The 17,621-nt window shown below is 41.4% G+C and overlaps 1 protein-coding gene across 1 annotated transcript in view; it reads left to right on the forward strand.

Annotated features, from left to right (window-relative positions):
- Positions 1-17,621, forward strand: part of LOC136774082 (uncharacterized) — a 47,182-nt gene that overhangs the window by 19,439 nt on the left and 10,122 nt on the right. Inside the window, exons 3-4 of the mRNA XM_066728165.1 lie at positions 1,549-1,627; positions 15,664-15,681. Coding sequence (XP_066584262.1) covers positions 1,549-1,627; positions 15,664-15,681 — 97 coding nt within the window. The remainder of the gene's footprint in view (positions 1-1,548; positions 1,628-15,663; positions 15,682-17,621) is intronic.

Below are 17,621 nucleotides of genomic sequence, written 5' to 3' on the forward strand. Positions count from 1 at the left end.
GTACCTACCATATACTTACTCTACCCTCCCCCATTTTTTTGCGGCAAAGAACGCTTTTTCTCGTGCAGCTCTCTCTCTCTCTCTCTCTCTCTCTCTCTAGAGCGAAGCGGATCTCTAGCGATGCGAGGATAGGCTTTCTGGAATTAGCTGGCTAATTAAAAGCCTCCTGCAGAAGTCTCGAGTGGCCGGCAGGCTGGAAAATCGTGAAATAGTGGTTTTTCACGGGGCGGAACGTAAACCTACTTCCGGCAGAAAGGATCACGAGCGATACACGCCAAGTCTGGTCCGTTAATGTAATTTATAAAGGTCAAAGGTTAAATATCTTTGGATTGGAAGGACAAGAAGAGGGAGGGAGAGAGAGAGACGAATGATGTCAGAGACAATACTCGCGTTTTATTAGAAAGTTCAGACTGGAAACCGAGTGATTATTATGCTGGGGCCACCGTTGTCATCTTCCATTAGGGACGCTGCCGGTTACAGATGCGGATGAGGACTGGTAGGTGGCGCCACTGCGCGATCACTCGGTTCGACGTGAGTTTTGACTGTGGTGGCGCTGCTGTTGTCGCAGACGAGTCGAGTCGAGTGCAGTGCACGATGTATACAAACAGCAGTAACTAATATAGTGTTGATTCAATACGGAATAGGGATACATGTACAGGGCCCACGACGCCACAGACAGTGAGAGATCCAGCCAAGCAAGCAACCAATGAGAGAAAAGCTTGTGGTAGTACACAGCGCTCTCCGTGCAGATGACATCGATACTCTCCTGCTCCATCCACACGACTTATTGTTTCCCGTATACACCAGCAGCAAGAAGCAACAACAAACCACCTACCATATCTATCGAGCAAACGAGCTAAACTTTCCTACCCTGCAATCGTCCTTGATTATCGTCATCCTCGCCTTCTTACAACCATACACACGCGTTACCCTCCACTCTCCATTGTTAATGGATCGGCTGGTGTCAACACCAATACTGATACGAATGCATAACGATTATCCGCTGTATAGCGTTCTAGTTAGCGCAATCCCTTATGCAGACGAGGATGCCGGGCACACGCACACAATGATGCTTCAAAAAGGGGCAAATTAATAACTGTTTGCAGAAAGGCTCAGAGCCAGGCCGCCGTCTTACGCTTTATTAATTTGCGCTGACAGAGAGTTTCGTTACGGAGATTTTGCCCCGTTATCACACCGGCGGCGTACTCTACACCGAAGGGCTGTGCTACCTTCCTAGCTGCTTGCAGTCCCTTCCAGTTCCAGCAGGTCGGTTCTCGCTCGGTCTGCACGACGGGGCCGGCCTGAAACGCCAACTTGATGTAATGTTAATACTAATACACCTACACATAAATCGAGCGAAACTCTAACGAGCAGCAGACACCAATCCAGCTAGTTTAAACTTTAGCTTAATGCTCTATCAAATTTTACGGCTTTGAAATTCAATATAGCGGATGAATAAAAGCCCTTATCTCGCAGACTACGACGCAATCGTTTTCTCTCACGTTGCGGATTATATAGCGTGATAATTTCTCCATTCTTTAATTGCAGATGTAAACATGGTGGCTGAGCCGAAGCCTCATCAGACTGGACGGAAACGGCAAAACGTTACGAAGACCGGCAACGACTGGTAAGCCAAATATTTACAATCTCTCTCTCTCTCTCTCTCTTCCCATGTCCCACTCCCCCCTATATCTACCCCCTAGCAGCTTCTCAATAGTTACGCGCGATCGATTGTCGTCGCCAAGACGCATTTGGATTTGGAACGCGATTCTTTAGAGTTTCAAGTGCAGATTTAAGATTTGAGTAAGAGCGCGAACGTGCGGCAGTTCTATTTCTGGCCGAAGCAAGAGCGTCCTCTTTAGAACGGATAAATTTATGCGAAACTGGACCAGCGAAATCTCTTTTTAGCCTGGCTAAGTCGAAGGTTAGCGAGTATCCGGCTAGGGCTGTATTCCTAAGGTGGATTTTTCGCTAAATTCAGCCTCACGTTTCTCGCGTAAAACACATCTTTGGCTCTCCGAATAGGGTCTCTCGCGTCACTCGGCGGAGAGACCGAAGCAAATGGGATGATGTTGGACTTTCTGGACGTTAGACGGCGCTCGCACCGCGCATTTCCTTTGCAGTGGCGTCGCCTCGACTCACAGGATTTACTTTGCGAGTGTCGATTGTCTGGCTCGTCGAGCAAAGGGCCTATGCTCTCCGGCTTTATAACGTTACGTCACGAAATCCGGCAATCCTCGCCCGAGAGACACTCTGACAAGAGTAATAATAGAAAAACAAGGTAAAACCAACGCGGAAATTCAGTGCCGATTTTATTCCACGAATAGCAGCTATACCGGCTTCTTTATGACGTAAAATTCTGCGGATAGGGAGGAAGGGTAGGGGATATTTTTAAATTCCACACATATCCACTCCCTCTCGTAATTTTTCATACAATAAAACCATTTTCACCGCTTTCATTAATCCAACATGATTTTCGTGGGTCGAGTGTACGCTGCTGCTCTGCCGGATTTATGGACGTACTCTCTCGCGTATATATATATATGTATATATTATATACGTACACTATATATATATATATATATATAGAAGAAATTTTAAGCCGCTCGAAAAATAAAACATATACGCATGGATCCGTTGAATATTCAGAGCGACACTAAACGTCACGCCCATAAACTAATAGTATACCGGTTTCTGTAAAGTGTCATCAATGTTTCGTCGCTATTCTCACGATCAGTCGACTAAAGCAGTACAGTGTTACGATGCAGTAATTATTTTGACGAAAGGCAGTTATAGTATTGAGATCGTTCTTAACGCGAAATGCGTGCATGTATGCACGCAAAATGCAGTGGGCATTACTCGCTGTTCTTTGGATGATGGCGAACAATTACAAGGACTAAAAAGCTTCGTGGGGATCGCGGAGACGTAAAAACGGATGGAGTTGAAAGGGGGGGGGGGGGACTATCTAAAAGTGGCGCGCTTTACTATCCGTCTAAATGGAACATTGCGTCGAACAATCGTCGTGAAACTGTTTCTCACGGTTGACAGTCGGCAAGAAGCGGCTGGAAGAGTATAAGGGGCCGGAAAGTAGAATAAAAGGAGACTAAACAGAATGGAAACTCGCAAAAAGGGAATCGACGTTTCCCACGACACTATCTATCCCAGACGTACACACAACTGTACCGTGCTTAAATGCATTTCTCCCATGTACGATACTAAGATACATGCTTGTACATGTACTATGCCATACATACCAGCGCAGCAGCATACGTATCCTTCCTTTTTCCAGCACACCATATCTTAAAGCCGCTTTCTCCAAAGCTCTCTCGCACCTGATAAATCCGTCGCTTAATTCCCATTGACCCTTAGCTATAGCTGCTGTTGCTATTTTGGGACACCATTCTGCTGCCTTGGGAGCATTTGTCAAGTACAAGTGCTGCTGCTTTGCGTTGCTTCGCACTTTGCTGCTGGATCGCTTATTTGTATTCTAATGGTAGATTGGTATTTTGCAAAAGTCAAGATAGAGTAATTAGTGTATAGAGTCGGGGCGAGACTATCGATCGTCTGAAACGTAGCAAATCTATGGAAGGAACCGAACAGAATTTTTGTATAATGATCCTGCGAATAATGTGCCGACGTCGATTCGAGGAACTGCTAAAAAGAGATGGGAAGGTCTGCTCGAAATAAAAGTGACAGAATTGTCAGTCGACAAAGTTTAAGATTTATTCAATTAACTAAAAGCGAAATATATAGAGTATTTACAAACACGTATAAGTTACAATGCACTGAAAGTGCCGCATGCAAAAATTACAAAGAATTTTAGGCGATCCCTGGGAAATCCCGAACGACAAAACCCTAGGGAATTTGTCGCCCCAAAAATATCCAGCATGTCTGATTGTCGAGTGTAGGAACCTTTGCGGTGAGTAGGCCCGCCAAAAGTCCCCATACCAAAGTCCCTAGATAAACGGGAGACCTCACTAGCCCCCCTTAACGCGGACTAGTTGGCCACGTGGCCCTCAAGCCTCCTAGATGCTGAAACTACCCCCACCCTCGACGGCTATTCCGAAGCCGAGGGGAACCAGGAGAGGAGAGCCGTCCCAGACGAGTCCCTGGGAGTCAATGTTGAAGGCAGTCCTCCGAATCCTTCCCGTAAAGAGAGCAAAGATGCCAAATGGTAATCGTTCGCTGGAAGGCGGTGAGTGATACTTACCAAGCTTGGTCATCACGATCTACAGAAGAGATAGCTGCTCGGGTGTTGTTCGCGTCAGCATAATACCCAAGTAGGCATCAAAAAGTGGAAATTCGGGGATATCACCGAAAATCCTGTGTTTGCCCTGATAAGGGCAGATAACACTTGCCAGATGGGACCGATGGATATAATTGCGCGACATCAATATCGCTAGCGAGAGAGCCTGTAATTGTGGGGGCCACCTAGAGGCAAAGTGCAAAGCTCTACCGCTGGTTCGCCGTGAACGGGCCCAGCGAGGCGCGCAAGCGCGCCGTAATAAGAGATAGTGTGAGTGAGGGAGAGAGAGCGAATACTGAGAGACGGTGGCCACCCCTCGCTCTTCCCCCTAATCACGACCAACGGTACTTGATGCTTAATGTTATTAAATACTCAACCTGAGTCGTATAGCACCGTTGTAAGGTTTTCCGATGGATCATTGTATTTGATTAGTTTGCAGTTCCGACGCTAAGTGGCGACGTTACGCAAGTTTCTCGCTAGTACTATTCGTACAGGACACGTATATACGAAGGAAGTGTTACCGTACTAAATATCCTTAAATGTACGAAACCCGTACAGCAACAAACGACTGTAAGAGAGCTTCTAGTCAAGTGTTCTGTATGGGCAGTCTACAGATATTGTACCTCAAATGAGGTCAATAAATATCTGTACCGATTTAGGTAACTGGCCCCTTTTTGGGGCCGCATTAATTGAAAAACAATTTATTTAGTACCAAAATTGTTAAGTACATTTATCAATATTGGTAAGTGTAAATCCTTATTTATAATTAAAAATGATCAGTGGTCTGAGTCAAGGGTTAAATTACATTTACCCACGTGTTCTGGATTGCGCGTTTTTTCTCAAGGCCGTGCCCAATTTTTGATGTTGTGTAAAAATTTTGACTCTGTGCGTTAACTTGCACGCCGTGCACTAGCACATTAATAATTTAGTAAAGTTTTTGAGCTTGAACTCTAAAAAGAATAAAAAAAAAAATAAATTAAAGGGCTTTAATAAAGTCAATTTAGCAGTTGGCTATCTAATATGTTAGTGTATACTGTAGATTCGAAGGGTCCATTGAGATTGAGTGATATCTATAAATACAACCACATGCATATAATATTATTATAGTTATATCACGGTTTCTAGAAACGGGAGAGTCATTTCTTCTGCCCACTTATAATTCCCATAGTCCCATTTCCAATGTAGTACAAGAAATGATAGTAACAGTAGCCAGAAAATTTAAGCAGTCTCTTAACTTTGAGTGTAGAGTATATTGATGAGCAGCAGTAATGTAATTTATTGAAAACTAATTGGAGGAAAGTCTTAATAATTCTACTATAACTTAAAATAATTTCGAAATTAATTTTGTAACTACGGTACATCAAACACGGTATATCTAGAAATATGATAAATAGCCCAATTTTCACGAAAATATACTGCAATATGTTTCTTCCCTGTAAAATTTGCATAAAACAATTTATCCATTTTTTCTAAGGTTATCTCATAAGCTCCTTGTCTCATCAAGGTGTTACGTGACCACTCGTGACGACCTTGATCAGGTTCCAACATTCCAGTCCAGCGTACCTTATTCGTGACCCTGATAAAATTTTCCAGTCGGGGGATTGTACGCGAATGTAGGACAAATCTTTTTTAAACCACTTTCCCGAAAGCCCACTTTCGCACCTGATAAATTTGCCTTTAACGAAAAATAGCTGTAACTATAAATAGCCGTTTTTAAACACGATTTTCCTGCCTTGGGAAAATGTGTCGAAAAGAAACTGTGCTGTTTTGCTTTTCTCCAAAAATTGCTATTGGATCATCTCGTTTATACACCAATAATTTATCGATATTCCCGAAAAGTCAAGCGAGACAATTAGTACATCCAAGTGAAAGAGAGAGAGAGAGAGGCTATTGATCATTTTAAACGTAGCAAATCTATATGAGAACGCGTGAATGGGGGAGAATTCATTTGAACGAGCCCACTCTGAAATTGCCGGTGATATCGACAGGCTGACGTATACGGTGAAGTTTTCTGAAGTCAGGCCTGTGGCAGAACTGCCAGACCGCTACAATTACGTTCCTCAACAGTTTCGTGGAAATTGTTGCTTGAATAGAAAGCTCTTAAGCGGAGCAATAAATTTTCAGCTGACCGGTACATAAACATACGTGATTCCGCGTATATATACACACACGGTCAACCGTACGAGGAGACTGTTACCGTGGAACGGTGCGAGCGAAATGTGCGGTAGGAGGGAGGAGGGGTGGGGGGGGGGGCTACAAGAGGGCTTGGATAACGGTGCGTGTCAGTGACGTTAATTATGTACCCTCTGTTTGCAAGTATAATTTTTAAACGCCGCACTATATAGACACGCATGCGAGAATGAAATCTACAATTAATATTCCCATTATTTTTTACTTAAATGTCCCGGCAAAAGGAGATATGAAATATGCTCCGGGAAATCCAGAATATCGCTGGCGTACAAAACGAAAATTGATATTATTCCAGATGGAGGGCGAAGACGCGGGTGCTGAAAGCGTTTGTAGCGTAACTGAAAATTTGACACGCTGTGAATGCAGTCACGGGCGAAGCGAAAAATCACGATGAGTGTTTCGCAGCGGTGGTAATTTTTTGTCTATGGAATTTTCGCAATTTTCCTTTTAATTTTCCGGAAGTGAAATAGCGCAGTGCGCGGGAATAACAAAAAGGACGACTGCGGAGTATTATCGGACACGTTTGTCATTAATGAGTTGTAAATTTAAGTATCGAGGAAGGAATACATTAAATATTATTGCAAGATGGATACGTGCAAGAAGAAGCGATAAAAGTATCGCGGTCGGTCAGTGCGGTGGAAAAGGGGGGTCGTACCGATTTGCTCGGTTGGGTCGGTGGGTGTGAACGAACGGCGAGGGGGAGGAGTTCGGTCGGAGTGCAAAACGATCCTCGTGACTCGCTTATCCGGTGCTCGTATGTAAATGTTGACATGTTTTCTGTCGGATACCGAGAGGGAGAGTGCTGCAGAGGGAAAGACGCGTTATCTCATGTAAATCTTCACGGTAGCGCGATAAGCGTGAATTTCAGCGCTGCTTATTAATATTTATGTCTAGTGTTGGGGGTCTCGCGCTACCCCCACTCCTCCGCTACCCCCACCACGCGGCTCGCCCGAGGTACCGCCTTTCTTTCCGCTACAGGTCGTTTCAAAATTTTCCGAAAAATTATAAAATTCGCTCGCGGCTTGGTCACGCAATGCTATTTCCGTAATAACAACCACGATATTATTAATAACGCGTCTTCGTGCCACCGAATTGTCGCGCGTTGCCAGAGTAATTAAACAATATAGCGCACGAAAATGATCGGATTATTCAATTTAACGGAATATTAACTGTACGGATGCCACCGATCAATGTTGTTTAACGGACAGTGCTCGGTGGGGCGCGGGTACATGGCGACGTGTGTGTAGGGGGGGGGGGGGAGGGGGTAAGGTTTGCCGAGTTATGCCGTGGTTTGCGGTAAACCAAATGCTATTGCCCGATGCGCTACTGCTCTGGTTCGTGTGCCATCTATGTATAGGCGTGTGTGTGTGAGTATATGTGTACAATAATAAGCACACACAGCCTTTGAATAGGAACAACAACGCGCCTGCGCGATAAACTCCATTAATTCCATTTCATTCCCACTGATTGCAATCTTGTTGTCACTGGATCCGCGTGCATCGTTGTCCGCAAGATTCTGATAAATCCAAGAAAGAACGAAACGAATCGGTACTTGTTGAACACGCGTGTCCAACGTAGCAGTGGTGGTGGGGGTTGTTCGCGAGGTCCTCTCGATAACGCGTGGACGACACGTTCCAGCAACGTAGCAAAAAATCTCACTTATTGTACTTTTCAGTGTAACTGCAGCAGTCCGGAAAGAATGGGATTCGAGTTTACAAGGGAAACTTTAATCTTTCTACCGGTCAACGGGACTGAAGCAACTTTAAACAATGCAAACTGGATTGAATCAATCGGTCGTTTATTCAGTAATTATTAGCTCTTTATAATCTCTATAGATTACAATAAAAACATAAAAAACTGAAAACAATTGGTTCCTCCTGAACACGCATCTAAACTCCAGTGACAATAATGACAGATTGTTCGCAAGGTCCTCGACGACACGTTCCAGCAACGTAGCAAAAAATCTCACTTATCCCACGTCTCCTTTACCTGGAACAGTCCAGAAAGGATGAAATGTGGCTCCACAGAGGAAGCTTTAATCTTTCTACTGGTCAGCATGACTGCAGTGACTGTACACAATGCAAATTAATTCAGCAATTATTAGTTCTTTAATTTCAAAAAAACTGCAATAAAGGTACAAAAAATTGAAACAAATTGGTTCCTCCCGAACACTCGTCCAAACTCCAATGACGAAACTAGCAAATTCTCCGCAATGTCCTCGGTAACACGTGGAGGACACGTTCCAGCAACATAGCAAAAAATCTCACTTATCCCACGTCCCCCTTCACCCGCAGCAATCCAAAAAGGACGAGATGCGGCTGCACAGAGGAAGCTTTAATCTCTCGACCGGTCAACAGGACAGAAGCAACTGTACACACAATGAAAACTGCATTCGATTAATCGATCGTTCGCCATCAACGATTGGCTCTCGCAACTATCACAGCTTTAATTCGATCAATTCCACGCGAAGCCTGTTGCACTCGAAACAGACTCTCCGCGATTATGCGTGTGTGTATATATATATATATATATACGAGTGTCGCTAGTGCGCTTATACATATATAAAGATATACGTATAGCATTCGTCAAAAAGGCGTGGACTTTGAAAAGGTCTATGTGCTACTCGCTAAATACCACGAGCTTCCCGATCAAATTACATCTCACAGCAGAATTCCTATATACTCTTCTCTCGATTTTTTTCCTCGTTATTCCGCGCGTTTCATCGAGAGAGAGAGAGAGAGAACTCGATGGACGGTCAACCGTGTGGTTCAAAGTGCACACATTCACATCCTTGTACGAGAATCACATACACATATATATATATATATATATATATATAAGCCAGAAAAGGAATGCTGGAATCGATTGATATAATTGAAGTTTGTATCGGAAAAGATTACGAGCGAAGCAAAGAGTCCTATTTGCCGGAGACAAAGTATGCAAATGCGTTCGTTACGTTTAATGGACATGTCCGCTTTTCCTCTCCTCGCGCGCATATGCATGCAAGAGAAGGTCATTTTCATATCTATGAATTTCTTCGTGCATGCTTCAAATTTCCAAAATAACAATGACTATATATATACATACTATAGCATATTTGGCAATGCATATCTAATGACTGGGGGCCATTTTAGCATCATCCAGAATAACGCTTTCGCCTGAGAAATGGTCCCTGGCGTACCACGTGTATATGTATCTACCGATATATGTATATATATGTACATATACAGTACATAGGAGGAGAGCCTCAAATTCGAGGCTGAAATTTAGCCAAGTATAAATCCCTCGCAATTATGGAAATCCAAGCTGGGGAACTCTCCTGTGTTTATAATTGTAATTTTTATCGGTCGTGCTCTTTAAAGCCGCAGTGATTTATCGTATATATATGTATATATATATATATATATATATATATATATTGTAGCGTTATAGATGGATAGATTTAGATTTAGCATAACGTTTCCCATAGATTATTTGCCCGATACCACGGCATATGGTAGTTTCTCCCACGCGAGCCTGTCAATATTGTCTGTCGGCCTGCAAATTCCTCTAGATATACCCATGGGTTTCCGATATGGATCCGTACATCGGACTCAATAGACACTCGTCGCGATAATTATAATTGTCATGCAAGCTCGCGAGAAACCGAAAGCAAGCGCGTGTGTTATTGGTCGATTAGCGGACAAATCCGTTCGACGCGAGCCAAAGTTTCAAATTCCACGGGCTAAATTAACGCGTGAAATCGAATTTCCTCTCTCTGTCTCTCTCTGGCTTTGTTAACCGTATAAATATATATATATATATATATATATATAATATTGAGGGCGATATAGTCCTCGCTCTCTCTCTCTCTCTCTTTGCGAACCATATTTATATAATATCAAGTGTGACACAATCATAATTATAATATGCAGAGCAACTTTCAAGTGGATTATTTTTGTTGAACGAATTCGATTTGCTCGAGTTTTCTTTTAATAAAGTTTGCATTCTTATAAAAGGGATTCTGATCGTTGGCTGGTCGCAATGATGCGTGAGAAAACCTTCTCTCTTTTTGTTAGCCATGTTTACAACAACAAGAGTGTGACAATCATGATTATTCTATAGAGACTCAATTTAAAGTGGAATTATTTTGATAAAATTCGAAGGTAGCATTAAATCGTGCAGAATGATCGAGTTTCATTTAATAATGTTTGCATTCTTATAAAAGGGATTCCTCTGATTGTTGGCTGGTCGTGTTGAAGATCGCATGACGCATCGTGAGAAAACTTTCGTTTAATCCGATGCTTCATCCCCGAGCGCGTGAGTTTCGAGATGAGACGACGGAGAAAAGAATGGAATTCTTTTCAAGATCCTCTTCAAGAATTTCAATAAAACTCTTCGTAAGCGGACGCCGTTTTGACGTCATGGTTAGCGCATTTTCATACTGGCCTGGCATTATTGTCCCCTTGCGCTATATTAAACGAATTAAAGGATAAACAACGCTATTGCTAAATCGATTTCTTTTTTTATTATTTTTAATATGCGTATACCTTGCATGCAGTGATAATCTTTTAGTCGAATATAGGTATTTATGACTTTTGTACAAGCGTCGATATTTTTATTCCCGTGCGACGACAGGAGGACCCTTTTACGTGTCGATAACTCAAAGTCGGATATGAATTGACTTGGCGATCAATAGCCGTACAAAATGAAACGTCTGCGAGTGTCGTGTTTTCCTGTGGAAAACGCTCAAATGTTGGAATGTTCAATGGCCACCGGAATGTCAAATGAAACGATCATCATCTTCATCAACGATTTATTCATTCGCTTTATGAAAATATTTTCAGTTTGTGTATTTGTATAAATATAGATATATGTATAGTTCAGACTGGCTGTTGGCTATAAGTGCTTCCTGTTTTTACGAGAATTTCTTTTATTTTTCACTGCACTATTTACTTATGTATAAATAAATGTGCTTAATAATAAATGAATCGAAAGTTTGATGGACTTTGCTGGAATTATCGTGGAGGAAAAATATTTGATGAGTATTTGGAACGTAGTAGAGGGGGACGGGGATGAAGGACTAAAAAAAGACATTTGATTGGAGTAAATCTTTATTTGAACAGTACCAATTAAACGTGTATTTAATTTGAATAAATAACTGATTGAATTTTAAAAAAATCATTTCAATCCGATTTAATCCATTTGATTAAATTTTATATGAATATCAAGTTAATATTTAATTGGTACTATTGAGAGAATCATTTATTTGAATTAAATGATTTTTTTTTTTTTTTTTTTTTTTTAGAGATACCGAAAGCAGAATTGGCGAGTATTTTCATTTTTTATAACTGACTGTTGATTGTACGAACGCATTCGCGTCTCTATAATTTGTTTTTCTTTTCGAACGAACCGATGGACGTACGGCTAATATAATAAATGAATCGTAAGTTTATGTGGTCCGAAATTAACAATTTTTAGAAGAAAAACAATCACAAAAATTTAGCAAGAAAATCAAAACGAAACTCTCAGAGTGAGTACATGGAGGATAGAAGTACAAAAAAAATAATGATCGGCAACCAAACCAATACTTAAACAATACCAAAAAAAGACTTGATTTTAATAAAAAATAATTTTAAAAAAATTATTTCAACAAAATAACATTTCATCCTTTAATTAAATTTCACAAGAACATTCAGTATAAATATTTAATAATCATTATATTCGCACAAATGATTTCCTTCATTTAAATAATATTTTTCTCAGTAATAATGAAGCCTAAATGGGCGAATATTTTCAAATTCCACGACCAGCTGTTTAACTACATATATATATATACATAAAAATTATGTTTTTCCACCTGTTTTCCTTTCGATGAACCACTGGATTTAGCTGATATAATAATAAACGAGGCTTAATACGATGCACGAGACCCGAATGCAATTATGGTGGGGGGAAAAAATGCACGAGTTTAGAATGCTGGAAAGAGTGACGGTGGAGAGTAGGGGGGAGGGGTGGTTTGAAGCGAAAGAGTAAAAGTGGGTGGAGAGGGTTTGAAGCGAAGGCAGAAGGGGCGAGGGGGTCGGAGAATGACTACGGCTGGATTAGCCCAGAGGCACGTGCTCTGGACACCATTCTCCACTTCGCTTGAGTGCTCGAAAATCACGTTCGCGCTGAACTCAGCTAGAAAACAGAATCCGGTGATGGCGATTCACGCATCTCGATTTCCCACCACTCTTGCGCTTTTCCTTTTTGCGGCCAACGCGATTTAGCGATAATGTCGCTATATATACGTATATGGCGCGCGTGTACCGTCCGTGCAAACAGTGGCACGCTTGTATTTGTATATGGGGCTGTAGGGGGGGGGGGGAAGGTTGCTCCGGGAACTCTCGGCCTTCCTATGATAATAACAATAATAACGGATCTTAGAGCAACAATAATAATAATCTAAAGAGCAGGCGAGAAATAATTTTCGCGCATCCAGCGGGTTTCATTGGTCGAAAAGCATTGTTTGTATCGCGTTGCTAAAAATTTTATTGAAATTGTGATAAGGTAGAGCTTGCTGATGGCCGCTACGCTTCCAACTTTGCAGGCTTGCGAGCTTCAGCGAACGGATATAATATTTACTAACCTGAAATGCAACACTACGTCAAATGGCTTAGTAGCGGGGCAATGGCAAATTCATGCCAGCTACCCCTTCCTATCACAGAAAGCTAGTTTTCTCTCCTACAAAATCTATCGTTTATTAATTCAAGCCTAGATCTCGTTTAAATTGACTTTGCACGCGACGACCAATAACGTTTACAACTTCTCTCGTACACACATACATATGTACATACACGTGCACGTAGAGGTATATGGATCCTGAGCAGTAGTTCTCTGGCTAGGCAGAATCCTGAAGCAGAAAACTATATTGGCGCATAAATCAAATCTAATAATAGAGGGGGAGGAAAAATTGATAAATGGCAGTTGGCTCCAATCAAACGAGTGCACGTAGCTAACTAAGCGAAAATAAATTATCTACTCTCCGTGCATATATGTATATTTATATAGATACGTATGTGTGCGCGAGGGGGAAACCAGTGAAACACGTTTTGTTATCCTCGCGAAGTGAATAAAGTCAATATAAGCCCCGACCACCTTGCGTTCAGCATTTTCACTGGAGTTCGATAAAAAATGCAAATTTTATCGCTACGATTAACGAGAAATTTCTTAGAAGCTGTATATAGCTTAATCTCTAGTAACTGACAATTTTTTATGAGAGGGTTGGGAAGGAGTAGGGAAGGGGGAGAACAATAAAAAAATAAATACAGTGGTAGCGTGCATATAAAGAGGAAGAAGGAATTTTTTATTTATGAAATATTCCTGGCAGGTTCGAATCTGCACCTGTTTCCCAATCCCTGTTCCCTATTCCTGGAACTATTTCGGGATTGGGAAAGGGTGAGGGGGGTGGGGGGGGGGGGGGTTGTAGGAGAAGGGAGTCCAGCATGGTCGAGCACGAATAAAGCGAAACGATTGAGGATTATCGAAGCGAGTAATTCTCGAAATATAGCGATACTATGTGTGTGTGTGTGTGCCTACGCCTATGATGAGGAATGGTCTGGCCACATATTAGCCTTCGCTACTTCGCGTCAGTAGTAGAACTCGTAGTAGTAGTGGACAGTAGCCCGCAGACGTAACCGGAAGTCTCTCTACTCACAACGCTAATAGAAAATGCTCTCTTCTATTTGTATCCTGAAACGTTAATTAACAGCTCCGTTTAATTAACATTTCCAAATGGTCGCATTTATATACTACATACGCGTGTGTGTGTATATATGTGTATGTGAGTGCATAGTAGCCACAAGAACTCAAATGAGCCGTGTCCTTTCACTTTGTGCTCAGTCAGCACTTGTTGCTCGCAACCACTATTAATTCCAAATACCGATGCTCTACGCGCGTTTCTGCAAAGATTCGGACGATGATTTTCCTCGTCCGGCAAAGGACCGCTGTAGCTTTCTCTTCTTCGACACGAGAGAGAGAGATGGAAATGAGGAACACCGAGGGATAAACGAATTTTCATTGACGTCACTTGAATTTATCTTGCCAGCACGCGATGAACACTCGATTAGTCTGTTTAAAGTTCATAGCTGAGAGAAGCTTGTGGTCAGGCTTTGCATTGTCCTCTCTGACTCTTTCGTCGAGAAAAATAAAGAGAGAGAGAGAGAGAGTTGACGTCCAGACTGTATTCTTAGTCCCGGAGCTTCCGACTACCGGAACAAAATTGCCAATTACTTTGCTTCTTTGAGGATTACGACAATTAAGCCAACTGCGAAAACGTCCAGCTACTTGTCTTCTTATTCCTCTTTCTTTTCACTACTATATATATATATACTACGCTGCGTCATAATTTATCCCATAAAAGCGACAAATCATTTTCTCCCAATAATACCCCATTCCTGGTGCACCCTTTAAGACCTTTGTAAAGCTTTTCAAATCTTTAACCTTCTTTCAACCGCCTCGAAACTCAGAGAATTCCTCCATGAAGTGGTGAACCAGGAAGAGATGAATTTGGAGAACACAATTAAACAGCTGATTTGAAAGAAGAAACTGTACATTTTTTTTTATGCAGAATCTGCTAAATCCTTCCATTACACAATATATAGTTACACTGGGTAACACCTGTTCCTTCAGGATTTTGCTACAGTGTGCGTAATGCACACACACACACATATATATGTGTATATATATACAATTAAGTCAAGATCCAATTTCGCGCGAAGCAAACTCGACGTGAATATTGATTGGTTGCTCCGAGAGACTCCACGATAGAATAGTCTTAATGCGAAAGATGCATGCTTCGCGATAGCTAGGAATATACGTAGAGAAGAAATAATTTAGCATTTATTGTACCACTGTGCGAGTGTAGAATCGAAGCTCGAAAAACAAGTTCTTCGGCAATCGATACTTCCCGGACGGAAAGTACATTAATTCACTTTTTACGACGACTCGAGTGCCTCGAGCGATAAGAATTTGAATATTTCATCCACCTCGTATAGTCATTACATTCGTCATACATGTAAAACATTCCTTTGTTTTACGCCGGATGTGCACACCAGACAAGGCAAGCTACTAAATCTTTCTCCTTGCGCGTTGCACCTTGCTGCTTTCTATGTATAGTACCTCCCCCCCCCCTCTTCCCCCCATTTATTTTGCTAATTCAAGAAAATCCATCGATTTATTAATAAAATTTTCTCTATCTGTTTCAGGGACTACTATTATGACAGGTGAGCAAACTTTACTACTTCCGTTGATTCCACAATGACCCGAAGGAGACCCTGAAGAAAGCCAGGATTACACACACGTACTTGGTAGCTTTTAACCGAGACCCTCGAACGATGGACGAACGTTATTCACACTTTTTTACTTTGGGTCGTGGTTTCGGTGGAACTTTCAATTTTGCATTAACGATCCTACCCGAGGTAGAGATCCCGAGGTGAATCGTATAATCGTGAACCGTAAGTAGCTTTATCGAGCTTTTCTCCAGCAGTATTTTGTTTTTTAATGATTTTTTTTGTGTAACTGCCTGTAGTACAGGGTGATAGAGAGGAGACTGGAGAAGGGTGAGATAAATCGACAGATTTTCATCAAAGACTAACCCTGAGACACGGGACAATTTCGCGAAGCAAGCCTGTGATTGGCAGCCCTGACAATTATTTGTTTTCCACAAATCACCAGGAAAGTCCGGATCTTCGCGTCCTCTTCTTCGCCTCCCCAAGCTCGAGACACCACTGCTCCGTACTCCTCTTCATCCTTCCCGTTTCTTTTTTCTCTATTTTCAGTCTGGTCACCATCGTCCTTCGGCAGAACCTTCAACCGGAAACGCGACTGGTTACGACAATTCGTCGATATTTGCCATCTTCTGTGCTGTTGGAGGAAATGAGTCGTCTCTGTGTACTATATATATATATATATATATTATAGCTGAGGCTTCTAAGGGAACAGGATCGAGTGATATAATTCATTACTGGACTAGTCGCTTCTTTGTTCTATCCGTGTAAAGAGTGGAAAGGGCTTAAGGTGAAAGGTCGTTTCGTCGGTGTAAAAGACGCACGGCGACGGTCAATAAAGATTTCGGGAGATTCAGGAAGATTGGATTAGGATAAGGGTAAAGTTTTTTGCGCGGTCGATTACATAGTTCGGCAGCTCATTCCCTTTCACGAGGAAAGTTTGCCCCGGTGGTTGCAAGCTTCCCCTTTGGTACCCGCTGGATTCTACGAGCAATTAAAGAGCATGGCGGGTGCGCCTGGCAGCGTTGTTAGTTGCACTGGACCATTTCCACCATCTCTCTACCATTCCCAACCATTCCGCTCTACAGATCGATCCTGGCCTATTGGTTTATTATAGCGTTCGCCGAAGAAGAAGGCCTATAGCTAATGTATCAAATAAGAATTTAGACTGATTAGAATTTTTTCAGGAATATTGGGTCATTTCTAATGCTGCTTTATATCGAATGCTGAGGATAATTCATTTTCCTCATTTTTATGTACAAATCGATCCTGACCTATTGGTTTATTATAGCGTTCATCAAAGATGAAGAGTCAATTATTATATTAACTAAACCGGACGATGAAGGTCTTTTTACGGAAACTAGACCATTTTCATTATATACAGATGAGTATTGCAGTTTATTGTTGTATTATAGCGTTCACCAAAGAAGAGCCAACTAATATATTAATTGAACTGGATGGTGAAGGTTTTTTTTAGGAAAATTAAACCATTTCTAATATTCTGTGGTTTGCATCGGTTTTGTACAGAGGAAAAGATTACCTATATATAAAATTGAAAAAAAACATGATAAATATACGAATCGAATCAAAGAATCATTTTACACTAAGCATCTCATAACAAATAAATTCTAGAATGCAAAGAGAATTGAAAATACCAATTTCCTTCAATATTACTTTTAATATATTAATAAATTTATTCAAAATTCTTAATTACACTCATCTATAAATATAAAAATATCCCTATATAATCAATAACAAAATTCTTCATAAAAATTTTGAATTACCATTTGACTTTCACAATTTCACTGCTTTCCCAAAATAAAAGCACAAAGAACGTTTGAAAATTCTTCTCTTCGACTATTTCCTCACAAAATAATAACAATTGAATAAATATTTGCTATTGCTCTACTAGTTTATTATAACCTTTGCTAAAGAAG

This window comes from Prorops nasuta, unplaced genomic scaffold, assembly GCF_024137725.1.
Source record: "Prorops nasuta isolate Cenicafe-Biocafe unplaced genomic scaffold, Cenicafe_Pnas_1.2 PNAS00006, whole genome shotgun sequence".
NCBI classification, from domain to species: Eukaryota; Metazoa; Arthropoda; class Insecta; order Hymenoptera; family Bethylidae; genus Prorops; species Prorops nasuta.